General features: G+C 46.6%; 1 protein-coding gene across 1 annotated transcript; it reads left to right on the top strand.

Moving 5' to 3' along the window:
• The first annotated feature begins 277 nt into the window (after positions 1 to 277).
• Positions 278 to 7,791, top strand: FASLG (Fas ligand). Its single transcript, XM_060233066.1, has 4 exons — positions 278 to 565; positions 725 to 770; positions 5,775 to 5,870; positions 7,309 to 7,791. The coding sequence occupies exons 1-4, from the start codon at positions 278 to 280 to the stop codon at positions 7,707 to 7,709; spliced, it is 831 nt and encodes a 276-aa protein (XP_060089049.1). The 3' UTR covers positions 7,710 to 7,791.
• The last annotated feature ends 10,007 nt before the right edge of the window (positions 7,792 to 17,798 follow it).

The raw sequence follows: 17,798 nt of genomic DNA, 5'->3' as shown, positions 1-17,798 counted from the left end.
TGGATCATTTTTCCATTTCACTCGCAAGACTTCTCTCTTGAGCCCCGCTGTTTCTGTGCAGCCTGGGCAAAGCTCTCTTGCACCAGAGTGGTGGGTGGAAGTTCTCTTGAGGTTTTCTGCTGTCAACCAGAAATGCTTTATAGCGGTGGGTGCAGGTGCAGTGTGGGGGATGCAGCGCAAGAAGCAAAGTACTTCTCTGATGCAGCCTCTGAGCTGAGCCCGGCGGCAAGGTCTTGAGACTCCCGGCCCTGGTCTTCTATTGGGTTTTCTTCCCGCCATGCAGCAGAACCCTCCGACTCCTTATCCCGAGGTCTTCTGGACAAACAACAGTGCAGTTTTGGGCCCCAACTGTGTCCCGCTGGGCTTGTACCCCACCGGGGCTGGGCCCAGGCCCTGTCAGAACACGTGCTCTTCTTGGCCCGTGCCAGAAAGGAACAGACAAAGAGCGGGCTCTAAGGACGGCACATGCCTATGTTTCCTGGTGGCTTTTCTGCTGGTCTTCTTGGCCCTCATGGGGGTTGGATTAGCAATGTTTCAGATCTTCCGTCTGCAGAAGGAGTTGGAGGTAAAGTTGGAGCTGAAGGGGGGGGGGGGGTCACAGTATCCAGAGCCCCAGAAACATTCCTGGATATGCATCTCCTGAGGACAAGGGTTTTCATTTAAAATGGCATGGGGGTGATGTTCTGTTTTCCCACACATGAATGTATGCCTCTTCCCTCCACAGCTCTCCGGGAATGGACACATGCCTCAGCCTCCAGAGATGCTCAAAGGTGAGATATTCTTGCCCAGGGAAGGGGGCGTGCCGCAGTTTTTCCGAATGCAAATGTGTCGCTTCAGATTCTTAAAAATTTATTTTCTGAAATAGTGTGGTTGCTAGACTTCTGATCCCGACTAACAGAACCAAGATCCTGGACCAGGAGTGGCCAGACTTGTTTAATGTAAGAGCCACATAGAATAAACATCAGATGTTTGAGGGAGGGAGGAAGGCAGGCAAATAGATGGGAGAGGAAGAGGTAGAAAGAAAGCAACTTTAAATGCATTTTCTGGCTGGCTTGGAGAAGTGATTTAAAGAGACAGATGCCACCTCTAAGCTGGCTGATGGGTTAATGGGGGCTTTGAGAGTCCTGGACTGTCTAGATATCTGTTGAACAACCAGATCTAACTTTTCAGGCAATGCTTAATCAACACCAATAATACTTTTAATTTCTACTTCTCCTTTTCCATCTCCCCCACAGCTTTGGCAGAAATGCAAGGGGGCAGACAAAGGGGTTTTGTCTCTTGGTGTCAGCACCATTTTTTGTTGCCTTTGCCAACCATAAATTAACTAGAGTGTCATTTCTTTTCCTGACTGACAGATGTTATCTTGAAAAACTATAGAAATGTCTGTTCCTTTAAAAAGGGGTTTTAAACCAACGCATTTCCATGTGAAAGTGGCTTGAGCAGCCAATTGGTAGTGCAGTGATCCAGCCAGGTTGGGTTTCGATTCTAGCTGTAAGATTCTCAGACTGTAGGGTTGGGTTTCGATTCTACCTGTGAGGTTCTCAGACTGTAGAGACCCTTGGAAAGACCGTTGGAAAAGAAAGCCTTTCTACCCCAAGATAAGAATTTGGGGGAGGGGGGGGATGAGGTGTGAGCGTGCCTTAGAAGATTTGGGGCTGTTCCCTGAAGAATCCACTGTTTTGTTCTGTGACCCTATTCTTTGGCACCAGTACTTTTTAGTGAGGTGAAACAGATGGTTGGTGTTGGGCTAAAGTCAGAAGAAAGAAGGAGAATCCAAAATCCAAAAGTTTAAATGCAGTGCTAGATCAATCCTAGATAAGGATCATTTCATAGAAAAAGAGGTGCTGGAGTTCATGAGCACAACTCATCTGCACAGCTCATTTTCGTGTGCCACACACCCCTGACATCACTGGAAGGGGTACTAAATTATACCAGCTCAGCTTCTACATTAAAATGCTTGAATTATAATTGCCATAATAAAACCTTACTTCCATCATACTTGTTAAATGACTTTCTCCTATGTATCCACATATATGAGCATATGAAGCTGCCTTCTACTGAATCAGACCTTTGGTCCATCAAAGTCAGTATTGTCTTCTCAGACTGGCAGCGGCTCTCCAGGGTCTCAAGCTGAAGTTTTCACACCTATTTGCCTGGACCCTTTTTTGGAGATGCCAGGGATTAAACCTGGGACCTTCTGCTTCCCAAGCAGATGCTCTACCGCTGAGCCACCGTCCCTCCCCACAGTGGCATGAGGAAGATTACCATCTGTCTGCTTTATATGTTTTGGTTATTTTCCTATTTTTTGTGGGGGGGAAATATTAAAAAGTTGTCAAATCTTAAGAGTTCAGCAAAATTCTCACAGAGGGTTGGAGCCCAAAAGCAAGTATGGCGGGGTGGGGGGTAAGAAAGCAAGAGCACAATTAAATTTAGAGGTTCTGGAGCTCCACTCCTGTGAGCTCCTGCCCAAAATGAGGCCTGATCCTAGATGACCAGTGTGACAATGGAAAGAAACCAGTTATTGTCTCTGTAAGAATGAGCTGCTTGTGCAAATGAAGAGTACAAGGATTTCACATCCAAAAATACTATAATCTCCAAAAATGAAAATAAAGTTTAAAAAAAAACAGAGCAATCCTACAGAATTTAGATACTTCAGCAGCTAACTCCCCATTGCCACCAATGTGACCTGCAGATTTGCCTGGATCACACCTACAGATTTTTTTTCCCAGAGCTGAGCATAATTTTCCCCTTCCGGTCTTTCATTGCTGGTGCAGTGACTATCACCCTGAGCAGAGTGTGAACAGTTAGCACATACCTCTTTTTTTCCAGTTAGTGTTTCAGCCATACAAGAAAGGGTAAGGGTACATCTTTTCACTTGCATCTTGCTGTAACCTGTTCACATGTCTGGCAGGTGTGCTTCTGATTTACAAACTGACAAAACCCAGATGATCCAAGGAATGAGTGTAGAACACTGAAAATGTGTGCACTATTCTGGAAACAATGGCTTTTATCATACCTACAACTCTTGAGTGACAGTCAGTTTGGTGTAGCGGTTAAGTGCGCAGACTCTTATCTGGGAGAACTGGGTTTGATTCCCCACTCCTCCACTTGCACCTGCTGGAATGGCCTTGGGTCAGCCATAGTTCTGGCAGAAGTTGTCCTTGAAAGGGCAGCTTCTGGGAGAGCCCTCTCCAGCCCCACCCACCTCACAGGGTGTCTGTTGTGTGTGTGTGTGTGGGGGGGAAGATTAAGGAGATTGTGACCACTCTGAGACTCAGAGTATAGGGCAGGATATAAATCCAATATCATCTTCTTCTTGGGTGGGGGGAGGCTTGGCAAGGCCAGATGAGGCAGTGATCTCAGGTGGCAAGTTTGGGAAAGGGGTCAGCTGAGGCCACCAGCCCTATGTCCCCACGCCTTGCACCCACCCCATCCCTTCTCTAGATTCAGAGCAACCAGCATCCTTTCACCTCTCTCTCCTCAAGGGGTCTTTAAACACAGCACAGGATGCTGTATGCACCCCATAGCAAAGGGCTTCCTGGAGCTGGGTGCGGAGAGCAGTAGGGTTGCCAACTTCCAGGTGTGGTCTGGACTGGAGATCTGTTGGAATTACAACTGCAGAGATTAGTCCTTCGGAAGGAAATAGCTGGGTGGGCTCCATTGCATCATATCCTGCTGAGATTCCTCCCCAGATTCTGCCCTCCTCATGGCTCGCCCCAAATCTCCAGGAATTTCCTGATCCAGAGTTGGCAACCCTAGGGAAGAGACAGGAGGAGATGGGAAGAGTATGGGCCCTGGGTGGCACTCCTTGTTGAGTCCTCACCAATGTTCCCTGTAATCTCTCCACCCCCCTGAGATGAACAGTTCACATCCTGAGCAGATAGAATTGCTGTAATCTTCAAATTACACCTTTGCCAGGTGTTTGGACATGTATGTCCTGTTGTGACCATATGTTACATTTGTGAAGGCTTTACCATTGCATGTAAATTAATACTGAGGAAGAAGTCCTACCCTTGAAAAAGGCACTTATTTTGTGTTGAAACTATCACCAGGCGAGGGACCGCAGTGTTGTTTGAGAGAACAATTTCAGTCTTCCAGAGTCCATCCTTTGAGAGAGAGCTTTCCCATCTTTCACTTGCCAGTTTTCTTTGGGACTCTGTTTGAAAGACTTTTTGTCATTGAGTGGTATTGCACTTGAGTAGTATGGATGTATTGTTTGTGTCTTTTTTGTAATTTTGCTATATGCATTCAGTAGTTTATTAGTCTTCTTGCATTTTCATATGCTATGCAATATTTTGGATTATATATATTATTAGCCTTATGAATTTTTCCTGTGTTCCTGCCATTTCTTTGTTCTATACATGGGTCCACTGGTGCAGTTCTAGCAGGAGCTCCTTTGCATATTAGGCCACACACCCCTGATGTAGCCAATCCTCCAAGGCTCTTTTTTGTAAGCTCTTGGCGGATTGGCTACATCAGGGGGTGTGGCCTAATATGCAAAGGAGGTTCTACTAGAATTCCACCCCTGTGGGTTCCCATCGGGCCTTTCTGTCCTGTAATCTTCTGATGGGCAATGGGCAGTGCAAGACCGTACGCAGCTCCAGATTGCTGCTAAGTGGAGCTTCCTGTGTTGATGAGCTACTCAGCTAATGAGCAGTTACTCAGGCACACAGCTTAGAGAGAACATCGGTCCTCACTAGGGAGTTTGTTTCTGACTCCGCTAGCAGATTTAATATCTGTCAATGGGAGTCTTTTTGCAGTCTTCCGCCTTTGCGATGCATTGGCTGAATGATGGTCCTGTAAATTAATCCCCTTACCAAGAAAGCTTGTAATTGTGTCCTTCATTTGTGATGTCGTCATCACACCTTTTCTTGGTGCTGGCCATCCAGATGTGTAGGCCTTGAATTCAGCGGGAGCTCACCAGAGCGCAGCTCCTGAACCTTTCTGACGGCTCCCCCTCTTCCTCCCCACCTTATCCGTTGAATAGTAGGTGCAGCTGTATAATAATCCCTGGATCAAGAGAGTGGGCAGCCAGCCAGCCACCAAGAGCTTTGCCATGCCCTCAGCAGCCCTCATTAACCCCTGGAGAAGCCCACACCACCCTTTCTCCACTTCTTATGTGATTTTGGGTGCTGTGTGGCTTGCTGGCCTTTTGACTGGGGAGGGCGGTCCAGGAGAGCCCCAGGTGAGCGAGGCCTGCTTGGACTGGCTAGATCTCTAGCCAGCCCAAGCAGGCCTCGCTCACCCAGGGCTCTCCTTTCTTGTATCGGGTTGCTTTTGGCTGGGGGGGGCAGTATATGCTAATGAGTTATGCTAATGAGCTCCACCACCTATTTGTCTACAAAATGACCCCTGCAGATGTGGATGTCTTATGGCAACACCTGGTGGGGTTTTCAAGGCAAGAGACATTTCAGAGGTGGTTTGGCCTTTGTCTGCCTCTGTGATGCGACCCTGGACTACCTTGGTGGTCTCCCATCCCAGTACTAATTGGGACCCACTCTGCTTAGCTGCTGAGATTTGACAATGCAAAACAATTTTTTCATAAGGATATGTAGGTCAAGGATACATTATGGCCAAGTAAAAAGCTGCCGTTGACAGCTGCCTCCTGTCAGGAATATTTAGGGTCTACCCAAAAGCAGGGTCATTCATGTGTCACCCTTTTGCTTTCAGTTTATCTCCACCACCTTTTTTAACCTACCTTTCTCCTAGGATGGATTTTCAGACAATTCGGTAGTTCAAATTTCTGACAGTGTTAGCTTGGAATGTGCTAATAGGGTTCTGTCTAATAACACCACCCCTTCTCTACCGCAATGCAGGTTTCCCGAACAGAACAACAGAAAAAATGGTCAAGAGGACAGCACACTTAACAGGTGTGTAGTGGAAAGGGGCCAGTGATGGCATCCTGGAGCCAGTGATGGCATCCTGGGGTTAGTGATGGCATAAGAAAGAGAATGGAGCCGGGGGAGGAATAGTCCGTTGGTTGGTTTGGCGTTGTATGCAGAAAGTTAAGATGAGATGAACACATGGCAGAAAGGGAGGAAGCAGCTGCAAGTAGGTAAGGAAGGCTCCAATCTCCCCCTTCTCACCAATCTTTTAGCTTAGTCTATATAAGGCTCTGGGAAATCACTTGCCATGGGTTTCTGGAAAAGAAGACAAATGCATAGCACACTGTGGAGGAAGAGAATTCACTCATCCCTTAGAACAAAAAGCCTCTCTAGGAATCCAGAATCTCTCACTATTTATACTTTTGCTTTACAGGAAAACATAGCACGTGCTCTGTGGCTGCAAGACAGCCACTTGGTTTCAAGTCACACATTAAAATGAAGCAATGTGGATTTCTAGAGAGGTTTCCAGCTGTCAAGGCAGTCATAGTCAACTTAAGGCATTCCTGTAGACTAGGGGGTGGTCAAACTTGCTTAATGTAAGATGTTTGAGAGCTGCAAGACATGAACATCAGGTGTTTGAGAGCAGGAACAAACTCCTGTCTGAATTTTATTTTCACAGGTTCAGGCAGATTAGGCTGGAGTAGTAGAACACAATTGAAGTGTATTAGTATCTTTTTTTTTTAAAGTTTTAATTTTAATTTTCCAATACTCTCAACATATTAAAGCGGTAAATGACATATATCAAACAGCAATTAGTCACCTATTTAAAACCCATCCCCAAATTGAAATTTGATCATAAACTTTCCTAGATCAGTATATGCAGCTAAGCAGGGGTGGAATTCTAGCAGGAGCTCCTTTGCATATTAGGCCACACACCTCTGATGTAGCCAATCCTCCAAGAATTTACAAGGCTGTTCTTTGTAAGCTCTTGGAGGAGCTTACAATGGCCAAATATGCAAAGGAGCTCCTATTAGAATTCCACCCCTGCAGCTAAGCAATGAAAATTACAGGGGGCTCAACGTTTCTCAAATGTGATCTGTTTAAACATCTACAGCCCTCTTCAACCAATATTATCTCAGATTCAAATAACTAGAAATAGATCCCATTTTGGTCATGTTTATTCTTAGGTAGGATATCAAGATCTGTCAAATAGGTGACAGTGGGAAGCCATAACTTCACAAAGGCCTCCTGAGATTTGCAGGAATGCTTGTTTATTTTCCCCAGGATGAAGTAGTCCCAAAGTCTGATTCTCTGGTCATATATTGATGGTCCAATGAGCAGCCAGGGCCGGTCTTGCTACTACCAATAGGATCGAAAGTCATTAGCCTCTTCAAGCCAACAATTTTTTCCATTGTGGATTAGCCTTCATGAATCGAAGCTCACTTGATCAGCTTATTTTCACACTGACATTTAATCTTCCTAGGTATACCGAACCAGAAATCTCTGCCTCTAGAATGGGACAGTACCTACGGACACGCTTTCGTCTCTGGCATCCGATACGAAAACAAAGGCTTGGTGATCGATGCTGACGGTCTCTACTTTGTGTACTCCAAAGTGTTCTTCCGCGGTCAGCACTGCAGCAACCAGCCCCTCGAGCACGTGGTTTTCAAACGAAACCCGGTTCACTCTGGTTCCCAATCCCAGGTGCTGATGGAGGACAGGAAAATGAACTACTGTTTGAGCACACGCATGTGGAGCAGCGACAGCTACCTGGGCGCCTTGTTCAACCTTTCCAGACAGGACAGCCTGTACGTGAACGTCTCTCAGTTCACCTTGGTGAATTACGATGAATCGAAAACTTTCTTTGGCTTATACATGCTTTAGAAATGAACAAACAGAGGATGTGGAGATTCTGAGACACGTGAATGTACAATAAGCTAGACTGATATTGGCTCACTTCCAGAGGAAGCCCAACGAGAAACCACCCCCACCCCAGGACAACTTCTGATACATAAGCTGTCAAAGCAGAGCTGCAGTGTGTCTTCATGAGCTGAAACTGGCCAAACAACTTCACTTGATGCACAATTCGCCACGCACAGGGAGGCTCTGTGAAAATTTGGTTCCGGACAGCACTTGCACACCCTGGAATGAAGACATGAAAGGCAGATCTATGGGTTAAACTAGGTTTTAGTAAAGCTGATCTGTAACATAATGATAATATCTGTTATACTTCTGACCAATGCTCCCTCTAAGCCATTATGAGGGCCGTATCTGACATAAATGAGACCTTGTTGGGCTGGGCCACATTTGTACCTAATTAAGATTAGGTAGCAGAGATATAAACTTTATAAGGGACACAGACAAACACAATTAAATATTTTTTTAAAAAAAATACTTAAAACATGCTTAAAACGTTAGCACTCGTTGGTCTTAAAGGTGCTGTCTTTGTATTTCTCCCATGGGATCCAGGGAACTGGGCAAAGGAAGCTCTGGCTCTTTCCTTTCTCCCCAGGGGACAGGGGAGGGAGGAACCTCAACCACTAGACGAGAGAGAGGCTTGGCTCAGTAGCGCCGCTGTGTGATTGAGAGAGCCTGGAAAAACAACCTCTCCCTCTGCCCCTTCTTCCCCAAGGGAGGAGCCTCAGTCAATGGAGAAAATAGAAGTTTTGCTCTGTAGCTCCTGTGCAATTGAGCAAGCCTTGCAAAGCAGGGTATTATGCAGAATGAAGCAAGAGAGGGAGAAGGAAGCAGATGACAGTCAGTTGCTCGGGGGGCCTGATAGGAGCCCTCCAGGGGCCTGATTCGACCCTTGGGCCGCATGTTTGACACCCCTATTCTAAGCTGTGGAGTCCTGTGAGCAAAAATTCTGCTTTGTGAGCTACTGGCATTAAAGTTGTGAGCTGCTGCATCAATTAATTTGCTCTGGGGCCATCTTTCCTGAGCGAAGGCAAAAATGTGTGAGCCAGAGGCTAAAAAACTGTAAGCTAGCTCACACTAACTCAGCATAGAGGTAACACTGCTTCTGACACCCAAACCTGTGCAGGGCCTTCCAATAGCAGCCCCCCCAAAGGTTGCTCAAGGAGAACCCCACCCTTGCTCCAAACTCAATACATCTAATGCTGCTCTTCCTTATTTTTTTCATTGCCAAGAGCTGCTGTGCCTCACTACCATCCCTACACTGCACAGCAGCCAAGGTCCAGTTGAATATGGCCCAGCACCCTTTCACATGCCACCTTGGCTGTACGGCTGATAAGTGGCTGGCTGGCTTCATCAATAGGTGCTCGCCAAGTTTTCCTTCCCACCTGCATATTTCCACCAACCAGGGCTTTTTTGTAGCAGGAACTCCTTTGCATATTAGGCTACACCTCCCTGATGTAGCCAATCCGCCAAAGCTTACAGGGTCTACTGTAAGCTCCAGGAGGATTGGCTACATCAGGGGTGTGTGGCCTAATATGCAAAGGAGTTCCTGCTACAAAAAAAGCCCTGCTGCCACCAACCTAATTAGGGGCTGTCCCCTCCTGGAACCAGGCCAACAAGCTACTTAACCCCCCCATCCAAGAATAACAGTATGATGTAGATGGAAACGGGGGTCCCATTGGACCAATCTCAGGGAACCACATCCCAAAAATTCCTGCTCGGCCCCAAAGTGGCCAGCTAATCGTGTACTGTCCATTCTTGGGTATGGCAGAGAAGAGCACTGAAAAAAGGCACTGCTGAAAAGGCAGAGCTGCCCTTATATGGGCACACAAAGCTGCCGCCTGACTGGCCAAGAACGCCACCTTTACTCATTACCCAGCATGCCTTGTGCCTCTCTTTCCTTCTAAGAAGTGTGCAAGCCAAAATACCCCCTACCCTCGCTTGGCGGTGGTGGAAGTGCCATTGAGTAGCAGCCGACTTACAGGGTTTTCAAGACCAGAGATGTTCAGAGGTGGATTACCACCGCCTGCCTTTGCATAACAACCCTGGGCTTCCTTGGTGGTCTCCCCTTTAAATACTAATCAGAGCCAACCCTGCATAGTTTTGGAGATCTGACAAGATTTGGGCTAGCCTGGGCCATTCAGGTCAGGATCAGCTTCCTTGAGGTGCAGGAAATGCTATTATGACATAAGGAGCTGCCCATATTGAACAAGCAGACGTGTGGCAGCTGAAGTGTGAAGAGAAAGATGCTTTGTCATTTCTGAGAATGTGACAATGCCACCTTTCTCTTCCTGTCCCACATTGACACCTCAGGTTTGTCTCTGCTGCTCCCGTCTTGACTTCATGCTTCATTTCGGAAAAAAAGGAAACTCAGTTTGGTACTTTTGCTTTCAGATTATCAGCAGCCTCACAGCCTTTAGTTCATTACCCATTTTGCAAATGTTTTGTTTGCATTACTGATGGCAGCTTTCACATTTGCCCTCCCGCAATCCCTCAGCTGACGGGCATCAAGGATTTTAAATTTCAGTGCTCTGAAATTTTCTGTATGTCAAGTTTTGAAGAGGAGATTAGAAAAAGTTGGCATCTTTCCTGCAAAATGATCAGACTGCATCCGGTTTCAGTTCAAAGTGCTGGAAATGTAGAGCGATCTGGATATTGGGACAGGCTAGCCCAGTGGCATCCGATCTCAGAAGCTAACCAGGATTAGGGTTAGAACTTGGATAGGAAACTGCCGGGGAGGCCAAGTTGCAATGCAGAGGCAGGCAATGGCAAATCACCTTTGAGCGTCTCTTGCCTGGAAAACCCTACAGCAAGGGTGGCCAAACTGCAGCTTGGGAGCCACGTGTGGCTCTTTCACACATATTGTGTGGCTCTCAAAGCCCCCTCTGCCCTGTTGGCCACCTTGGAGAAGGCATTTGTATCTTTAAATCACTTCTCCAAGCCGAGCCAGCCAGCAGCTTGGAGAATGCATCTAAAGTTGCCTTCTTTCCACCTCTCTCCCCTCCATCTTCCTTCCTTCCTTGCAGCTCTCAAACATCTGATGTTCATGTCTTGCGACTCTCATAGCTTTCTTTCCACTTCCACCATCCATCCATCCATCCATCCCTCCGTCCGTCTTTTGTCTTCTGTCTTCTATCTTCTATCCTTCATCCCTCCATCCCTTCCTTCCAATATCTGATATTTATTCTGTGTAGCTCTTAAGCAAGTTTAGCTACCCCTGCCCTACAAGATTGCCATAAATTGATTATGACTTGACAGCACTTTCCACCACATCTAGATACATTGGTGCACCAGTTAAGGCCTTCTATGTGAGCCTCACCTTCAGATGACTGTTGGCAATTACCAGAGAGAAGGCTTTCTCTTGGGATGCCTCATCTTCAGAATTCTTTCCTGAAAGGTTTAGCTGCCTTAGTCTACTTAGCCTTAGCCCCTGGGTGAAAATAACCCTTCCACCAGGTTTTTAGTCAAGTCCTGTTCCACCCTCCCTACTCTTTGATTTTATTCATTATTTATACTTCTGACTTCAATCTATTTATGACGGCGTAACTGTTTTTTTAAAACTTTATTGGTGTGTTAGTTGAAATCAGGCTTTTAAAAATAACTGTTGGTTATTAATTTGTTTTTTAAATGAATGTTTATTGGAAGCTGCTTTGTGAATCCCTGAGAACTGTTAGAAAGAAATGTCTAAAAAAATAAACCAGTGGGATTTTGAAACTGCCCTCTTGTCAGCTTTGCTTCTTGAACCAATCCAGCAACCTTGCTTCCCAACTGCTCATGGTTTGGCCAAGTTCTTGCAATCCCATAATGTGTTCCCTCCCCTGTTCTCCCCCATCCTCCTCCTCTTCCCCTCCCCTCCATGCACATTTTGTAGATTCAGATTAGGGTTGCCAATCCCCTGGTGGGGACAGGAGATCCCCCAGTTTGGAGGCCCTCACCCCACTTCAGGGTCATCAGAAAGTGTGTGGGGGAGAGGGAAATGTCTGCTGGTGACTCCATTATTTCCTATAGAGACCTATTCCTATAGGGTATAATAGAAAATTGACCTTGGGTATCTAGGGCCCGAGGGGGGCTGTTTTTTGAGGTAGAGGCACCACATTTTCAGCATAGCATCTGGTCCCTCTCCTCAAAAAATCCCCAAGTTTCAAAAAGATTGAAGCAGGGGATCCAATTCTATGAGCCCTAAAAGAAGGTGCCCCTACCCTTCATTATTCCAAATGGAGGGAAGGCATTTAAAAGAAGCGTGGGCTCTTTAAATGTGATGGCCAGAACGCCTTTTGAAGTTCAGTTGTGCTTGTCACATCTTTGCTCCCAGCTCCACCCCCAAAGTCCCCAGATATTTCTTGAGTTGGACTTGGCAACCCTAATTCAGATGAACAGTTTTTTGGCCTTTCGCACATGTCCCTTCTCTATTACTTCCACAGGAGTATCAGGTTCTCACTCCATACACCATCCATTGCTCCTTATAAGAAGTATATTCAAGGGAGGGTGGGGGGAACCCTTCCATTCTGTAGTGTAGCTGCTGCCCATATGATGTTCTGCTTACAACATCTGTTTTGGGTGCATGGTTTCAAAGTTGGCTCATACAGCTGTGCATTTGCCTTAATGTACCTGATTTTTTTTTTTTAAAATTGAAGTTGTGATGATGGAGATAATCTTAACTTCTCATTGTTAATATTGTCATTGTTCACTCCTGTTAGAGGTGTTGACTGGAGGGCAAGAAGAACATGTCTTTAAAAGTAATGTGTTTTCTGAGATAATGTTCCCACAAGAAGGGCTTTTCTGCATTCTTATTTCCTTGCTGGTAATTCCTTTTTTGGTGTTGGGGGCGGGGCGGCTGTTCTTCATGTGTTTGGCTCCCTCTAGCATATTACATTGGGTTATGTCTGGAATATCTCCCTGCAGATTTAAACTGCAAGTAAACCAATGTAATATCAAATCGACTCCTAGAGGAAGCACAAGTTGCAAACTGGGGGGGCTGGTTTGACTTTTTTTTCTTTTTTTTAATAGCAGGAACGCAGTTCCGGCTGGCTTGGTGTCAGGGGGTGTGACCTAATGTGCAAATAAGTTCCTGCTGGGTTTTTCCTACAAAAAAACCTGTGTGAAACAATGGTGATGTCAGGGGGTATGCCCTAATATGCAAATGAATTCCTGCTAGGCTTTTTCTTAAAAAAAAAAAAACCTGGAAAGAAAAATCCTGAAGAAACAGGAACTGCGAGCAAGGAAAATGAGAATGAGGAAAAGTCCAAAAATAGCTCAGCTTCTGCACTGTTACAAGCTGTTGACCCAGTGCAGTTCTACGTATCATGGGCATCCAGTGACAGGGCGAGCTCTGCCGTGATCCTGGAGGCTGTTGATGACACAGGAGCCTTGCAGGATTACTGGAGCTGACGACCTTTTCCCCTCTCACCATTGCAAAAATCTGTCCCTGGTGCTTCTCAATAAATATTTAGATGGTTTCATAGCCGTGCTGCTGTTTCAATAGGTTTGGTAGGCTAGGCAATCAGTTGCCCTCCTGTGCACTAGGAAGGGGCGTTTGATGAGCAAATGCACCCAGACCAAGTTGTGTATTTTGATACCATCTTCATCTCATACTACGTAGTCCCAGTCTGGTTCAAAGATGATTGAGCTGGTATTTATGGCTTAGTGAGCTTGGTATTTATCCAGATGATAACTCTGCAGTCAGGCAATGATTGCAAAGCGCAGGAAAGGTAGATTACAGAATATCCGTAGTTGATAAAAGAATCATAAATAAACTTCTAGGACCACAGAAATGGATGACTGAGAGGTGGTATGATAACCATCTTCAGGTAGTTGAAGGGCTATCATAGAGAGGATGGTATGGACTTGTTTTCTGTTGCCCCAGTAAGTTGGACTGGAACTAATGGCAGAAATTAAATCAAGAGTTTTTGACTAAACATTAGGAAGAGATCAGTGGAACAGGCTTCCTTAGGAGGTGGTGGGTTCTCCTTCCTTGGAGGTTTTTCTCCAGGCCAGTTTGGCCAGGGATCCTGGAGGGTCTCCCCCACCCCCACTCCCCGCATCTTCTGAGCATGGAGCAGGGGTCACTGGGGATGTATGTGTGTGGGAAGGTTCTTGTGAGTTTCCTGCAATGCACTGTGCAGAGGGTTGGACTAGATGACCCTGGAGGTCCCTTCTAACTTGACAATAACCCCACATCACAACAGCTAGCCATACACTTGCCACTGTCGTGTCACCAGCCTAGCAGGTAGGCGGCAATAACCTGCAAATGGTTGCAGCTAGTTGCCCCTCAAAAAGCAGTTGTGCTGTTCCCCACCCCCACATGTGGGATTAAACCAACATACCACCACGCCTACACTGTGGTGGAGTTCTGCCTGCTTATCTTCAAGGGGAGTTCCATTTTTCTGCATTATGCCTGGTTACCCTTTCTGCACTGTACACACAATGTGAAAGGCACTGCTAGCAACTGTTGAGGTATTGAGCCAATACACAGCAGGTCCATTTTTTGTGTGTGTGGGGGGGGGGGAGATTAGCAGCAAAGTTTGAGGCCAGGCATTAAAAAGGTGCCCCAAAAAATCCGACTGTCAATTATTTTTAAAGTGAATTAAATTCCCTTTTTCGAGAATATTTTGAGTATGGTCCAATGTTCCCTCTAAGCTGCAGAGTCTTGTGAGCAAAAATTCTACTTTGTGAGCTACTGGCATTAAAGTTGTGAGCTACTGCATACATTATTGTGCTCTGGGGCCATTTTTCCTGACCTAAATGTGTGAGCTGGAGGCTAAAAATGTGTGCGCTAGCTCACGCTAACTCAGCTTAGAGGGAACACTGGTTGTGACACCCCTGGAAATAACTGATGTGTCCAGAAAACTGGGCTGGGAATCACTGCCCTGGAGAGAAACAAACTTCCCCGCCTCTCCACCAACTCAGGGCTGAGATGAGCAAGAAAACAAAGCAATTCTTTTGTAAGCCGAGATTTGTTCCTGTGGGTGAACAGGTGGTGGATCTGGACCCAACAATCATTGAGTTAGCCAGGCAAAATTGTGCCCAGCCTCAGAATCTCATATAAGACCTGGTTGGTACTTGGATGGGAGCCCAAAGTGGAATCATTGGATCACTATTCAGAGGCAGACAGTGGCAAAGGACTTCTGTTGCCTTGAAACCCCTGCATAGTCACCATACGTTGGCTACAACTTGATAGCAAAGATTTCAGGTTTTCACGGCTGGTAACATCATTAGGGTTTGTAGAATCTTTCGGGCTCAAGTGCCGTGTTCTTCCAGACGTTTCGTTCTCGGCTGCGGAGAACATCCTCAGTGGTGTTGCAGCCGGAGCAGGCGCTCTGACCTTCTTGGCTGCTGTGCATTGAGTGAGGCCAGGGCTGCTGGAGAGCTGCTATTTCTAGGCTGGAGGGGGTGTGGTGAAAGGGCAATAGGTTTGTGGATGTGCCCATTGTTTGGTGGGGCTTCCTGGACAGAGAAGCTATTGAGATTAACAAACACCAGCACAACTTTAACAGAAAGGAAGAAGGCATTTCCATTCACCAATCTTGGTATCCAGCTCTGCAAAACACCCTACAGACTATAAATTGCAGAAATTCACAGAACAACCAGCACATTTCACAGAACAATCAGCACAGTCAACAACCATCTTCCTTATCTTCACACCCCTTCCAACCCTCCCAGCAATTAACACAGAACAATGGTCACATTCAACAGCCAGTTTCCTTATCACTACCCTTCCAGGAAGCCCCACCAAACAATGGGCACATCCACAAACCAATGGGCACATCCACACCCCCTCCAGCCTAGAAATAGCAGCTCTCCAGCAGCCCTGGCCTCACTCAATGCACAGCAGCCAAGAAGGTCAGAGCGCCTGCTCCAGCTGCAACACCACTGAGGATGTTCTCCGCAGCCGAGAACGAAACGTCTGGAAGAAAAACTTTCTCCAGTAGAACACGGCGCTTGAGCCCAAAAGATTCTACAAACCCTAACTTGATAGCACTGTACACCACTGTAAGATGGAAGGTCCTCACCTGGATGGTCTGGGGTACTCCAGTCTTGTCAGACGTTGGCAGCTAAGAAGGGTCAGTCCTGGTCAGTGCTTGGAAATGAGACCACCAAGAAAGTCCAGCATTGCTATGCAGAGGCAGGCAATGGCAAACCATGAATGGGAAACCACCCCAGAAGTCCATGGCTGCATCTCTTGCCTTGAAGCCCCTACAGGATCACCATCCATGCAACCCATGTAATGGTCACCTCCAGACTGGATTACTACAACTCGCTCTACGTGGCCTTCCCTTGAGAATAACCCGGAAACTCCAGATGGTTCAGAATGCAGGGTCTTTACGGGGCCCCTACATATGGCTCGCATCTCTCTAGAGAGCCAATTTGGTATAGTGGTTAAGTGTGCACACTCTTATCTGAGAGAACCGGGTTTGATTCCCCACTCCTCCACATACACCTGCTGATGTGACTTTGGGTCAGCCACAAGTTCTCTCGAGGCTGTTCTGCTCAAAAGCAATTCTGTCAGAGCTCTCTCGGCCCCACCTCCCTCACAGGGTGCCTGTTGTGGGGAGGGGAAGGGAAAGGAGATTTGTAAGCCACTCTCCTTTAGGTAGCGAAGGGCAGGATATAAATCCAGGGGTGGAATTCTAGCAGGAACTCCTTTGCATATTAGGCCACACACCTCTGATGTAGCCAATCATCCAAGAACTTACAAAAAAAAAAAGCCTTGTAAGCTCTTGGAGGATTGGCTACATCAGGGGTGTGTGGCCTAATATGAAAAGGAGCTCCTGCTAGAATTCCACCCCTGGATAAATCCAGTCTCTTTTCTTCTTCTTCTAGTGCTATGAGAGCTGCATTGGTTTCTGGTAAAGTACCAGCTCAGGTTCAAGGTGTTGGTATTTACCTTTAAAGCCCTTAACAACCAGGGACTTATGTATCTTCAGGACTGCCGCTCCTGGTATACCCCAAGGAGAGCCTTGTGTTCTGGTTGCCAACATTTGCTGCTGGTCCCTGGCCTGAGAGAGATCTGGCTGTCCTTGACCAGAGCCAAGTTCCATCTAGGCCTTGCGGGATGTATTATCTTTCCACAGAGCCTGTAAGGCAGAGATGTCCCACCAGGCATTTGGTTGAGGACAGCAATGGTTCGACTTGGCACTCCCATTCCCCCCTCCTCACCCCATGAGATAGTGGCACCACTGGGACTTAGATAGTGCCACACTAGTAAGAAAAGCATTATTGGGATTTTTGATGCCATCTGCTTTTTAGGGAATCTGATGTTTTATTCTTTTATGTTAGTTTTAATCTATCTGTGTATATGATGTAAACCACCTGTCCATCAAGGAAAGTGATTAAAAACAGAGGTTGTTTTGTAGAAAAATAGGTGGCAGAGTCATTAGCATAACTCATTAGCATATGCTGTTGCCCCCCAGCCAAAAGTAACCCGATGCAAAAAAGGAGACCCCCACCCCAAGCAAGTTAGGATCCAGCCAGCCCAAGCAGGTCTCACTCACCTTGGGCTCCTGGGTTGTTCCCCCCCCCATCAAAAGGCCAGCAAGCCACCCGCTGCCCAAAATCACATAAGAAGTGGAGAAAGGGTGGTGTGGGCTTCTCTAGGGGTTAATCAGGACCCCGAGTCAAGGAATAACACAGTCCAACAATTCAGCAGTTTATTCCAGGTATCATAAGGCAGTACACCATCTTTGGTAAGACTGACATCTTAGCTCAATGACTCTCTATTTATCCCCTTGCCCCAACCGTTATAATTCAAGTGCAAAGTGCGGCAAAGCAACTGCAACTTTTGGCAGGACCCACTCCCTCCCCCCCATCTTAGAGCCCAGGTGGTTATCTGTGCTTTGTTAGTGACTGACCTTGGTCGGCAGAAACAGCTTCAATAATAAGTTCCTCAGATAAGCATGCAAAGAGCAAGATGAGCTAAGCAGGAATGCATTCAAGCTAGGGGATAATGTTACAGCAAAGAAACTATGGCAAGAGGGATACAGAGAAGATAATTCTTGACACTGAGGCTGTGGCAAAGCTCCTGGTGGCTGGCTGGCTGCCCACTCTGCTAATCTAGGG

Source organism: Heteronotia binoei, chromosome 2 (genome assembly GCF_032191835.1).
Source record: "Heteronotia binoei isolate CCM8104 ecotype False Entrance Well chromosome 2, APGP_CSIRO_Hbin_v1, whole genome shotgun sequence".
Classification (NCBI taxonomy): domain Eukaryota; kingdom Metazoa; phylum Chordata; class Lepidosauria; order Squamata; family Gekkonidae; genus Heteronotia; species Heteronotia binoei.
This window is presented reverse-complemented; position numbering and strand designations above follow the sequence as displayed.

Excerpts from the sequence above, each read along its gene's own strand:
- FASLG (XM_060233066.1), top strand. The coding sequence starts at position 278 with ATGCAGCAGAACCCTCCGACTCCTTATCCCGAGGTCTTCTGGACAAAC. Across the intron at positions 566-724 it reads GTCTGCAGAAGGAGTTGGAG|CTCTCCGGGAATGGACACAT; the intron begins GTAAAGTTGGAG and ends TTCCCTCCACAG. Across the intron at positions 771-5,774 it reads GCCTCCAGAGATGCTCAAAG|GGTTCTGTCTAATAACACCA; the intron begins GTGAGATATTCT and ends ATGTGCTAATAG.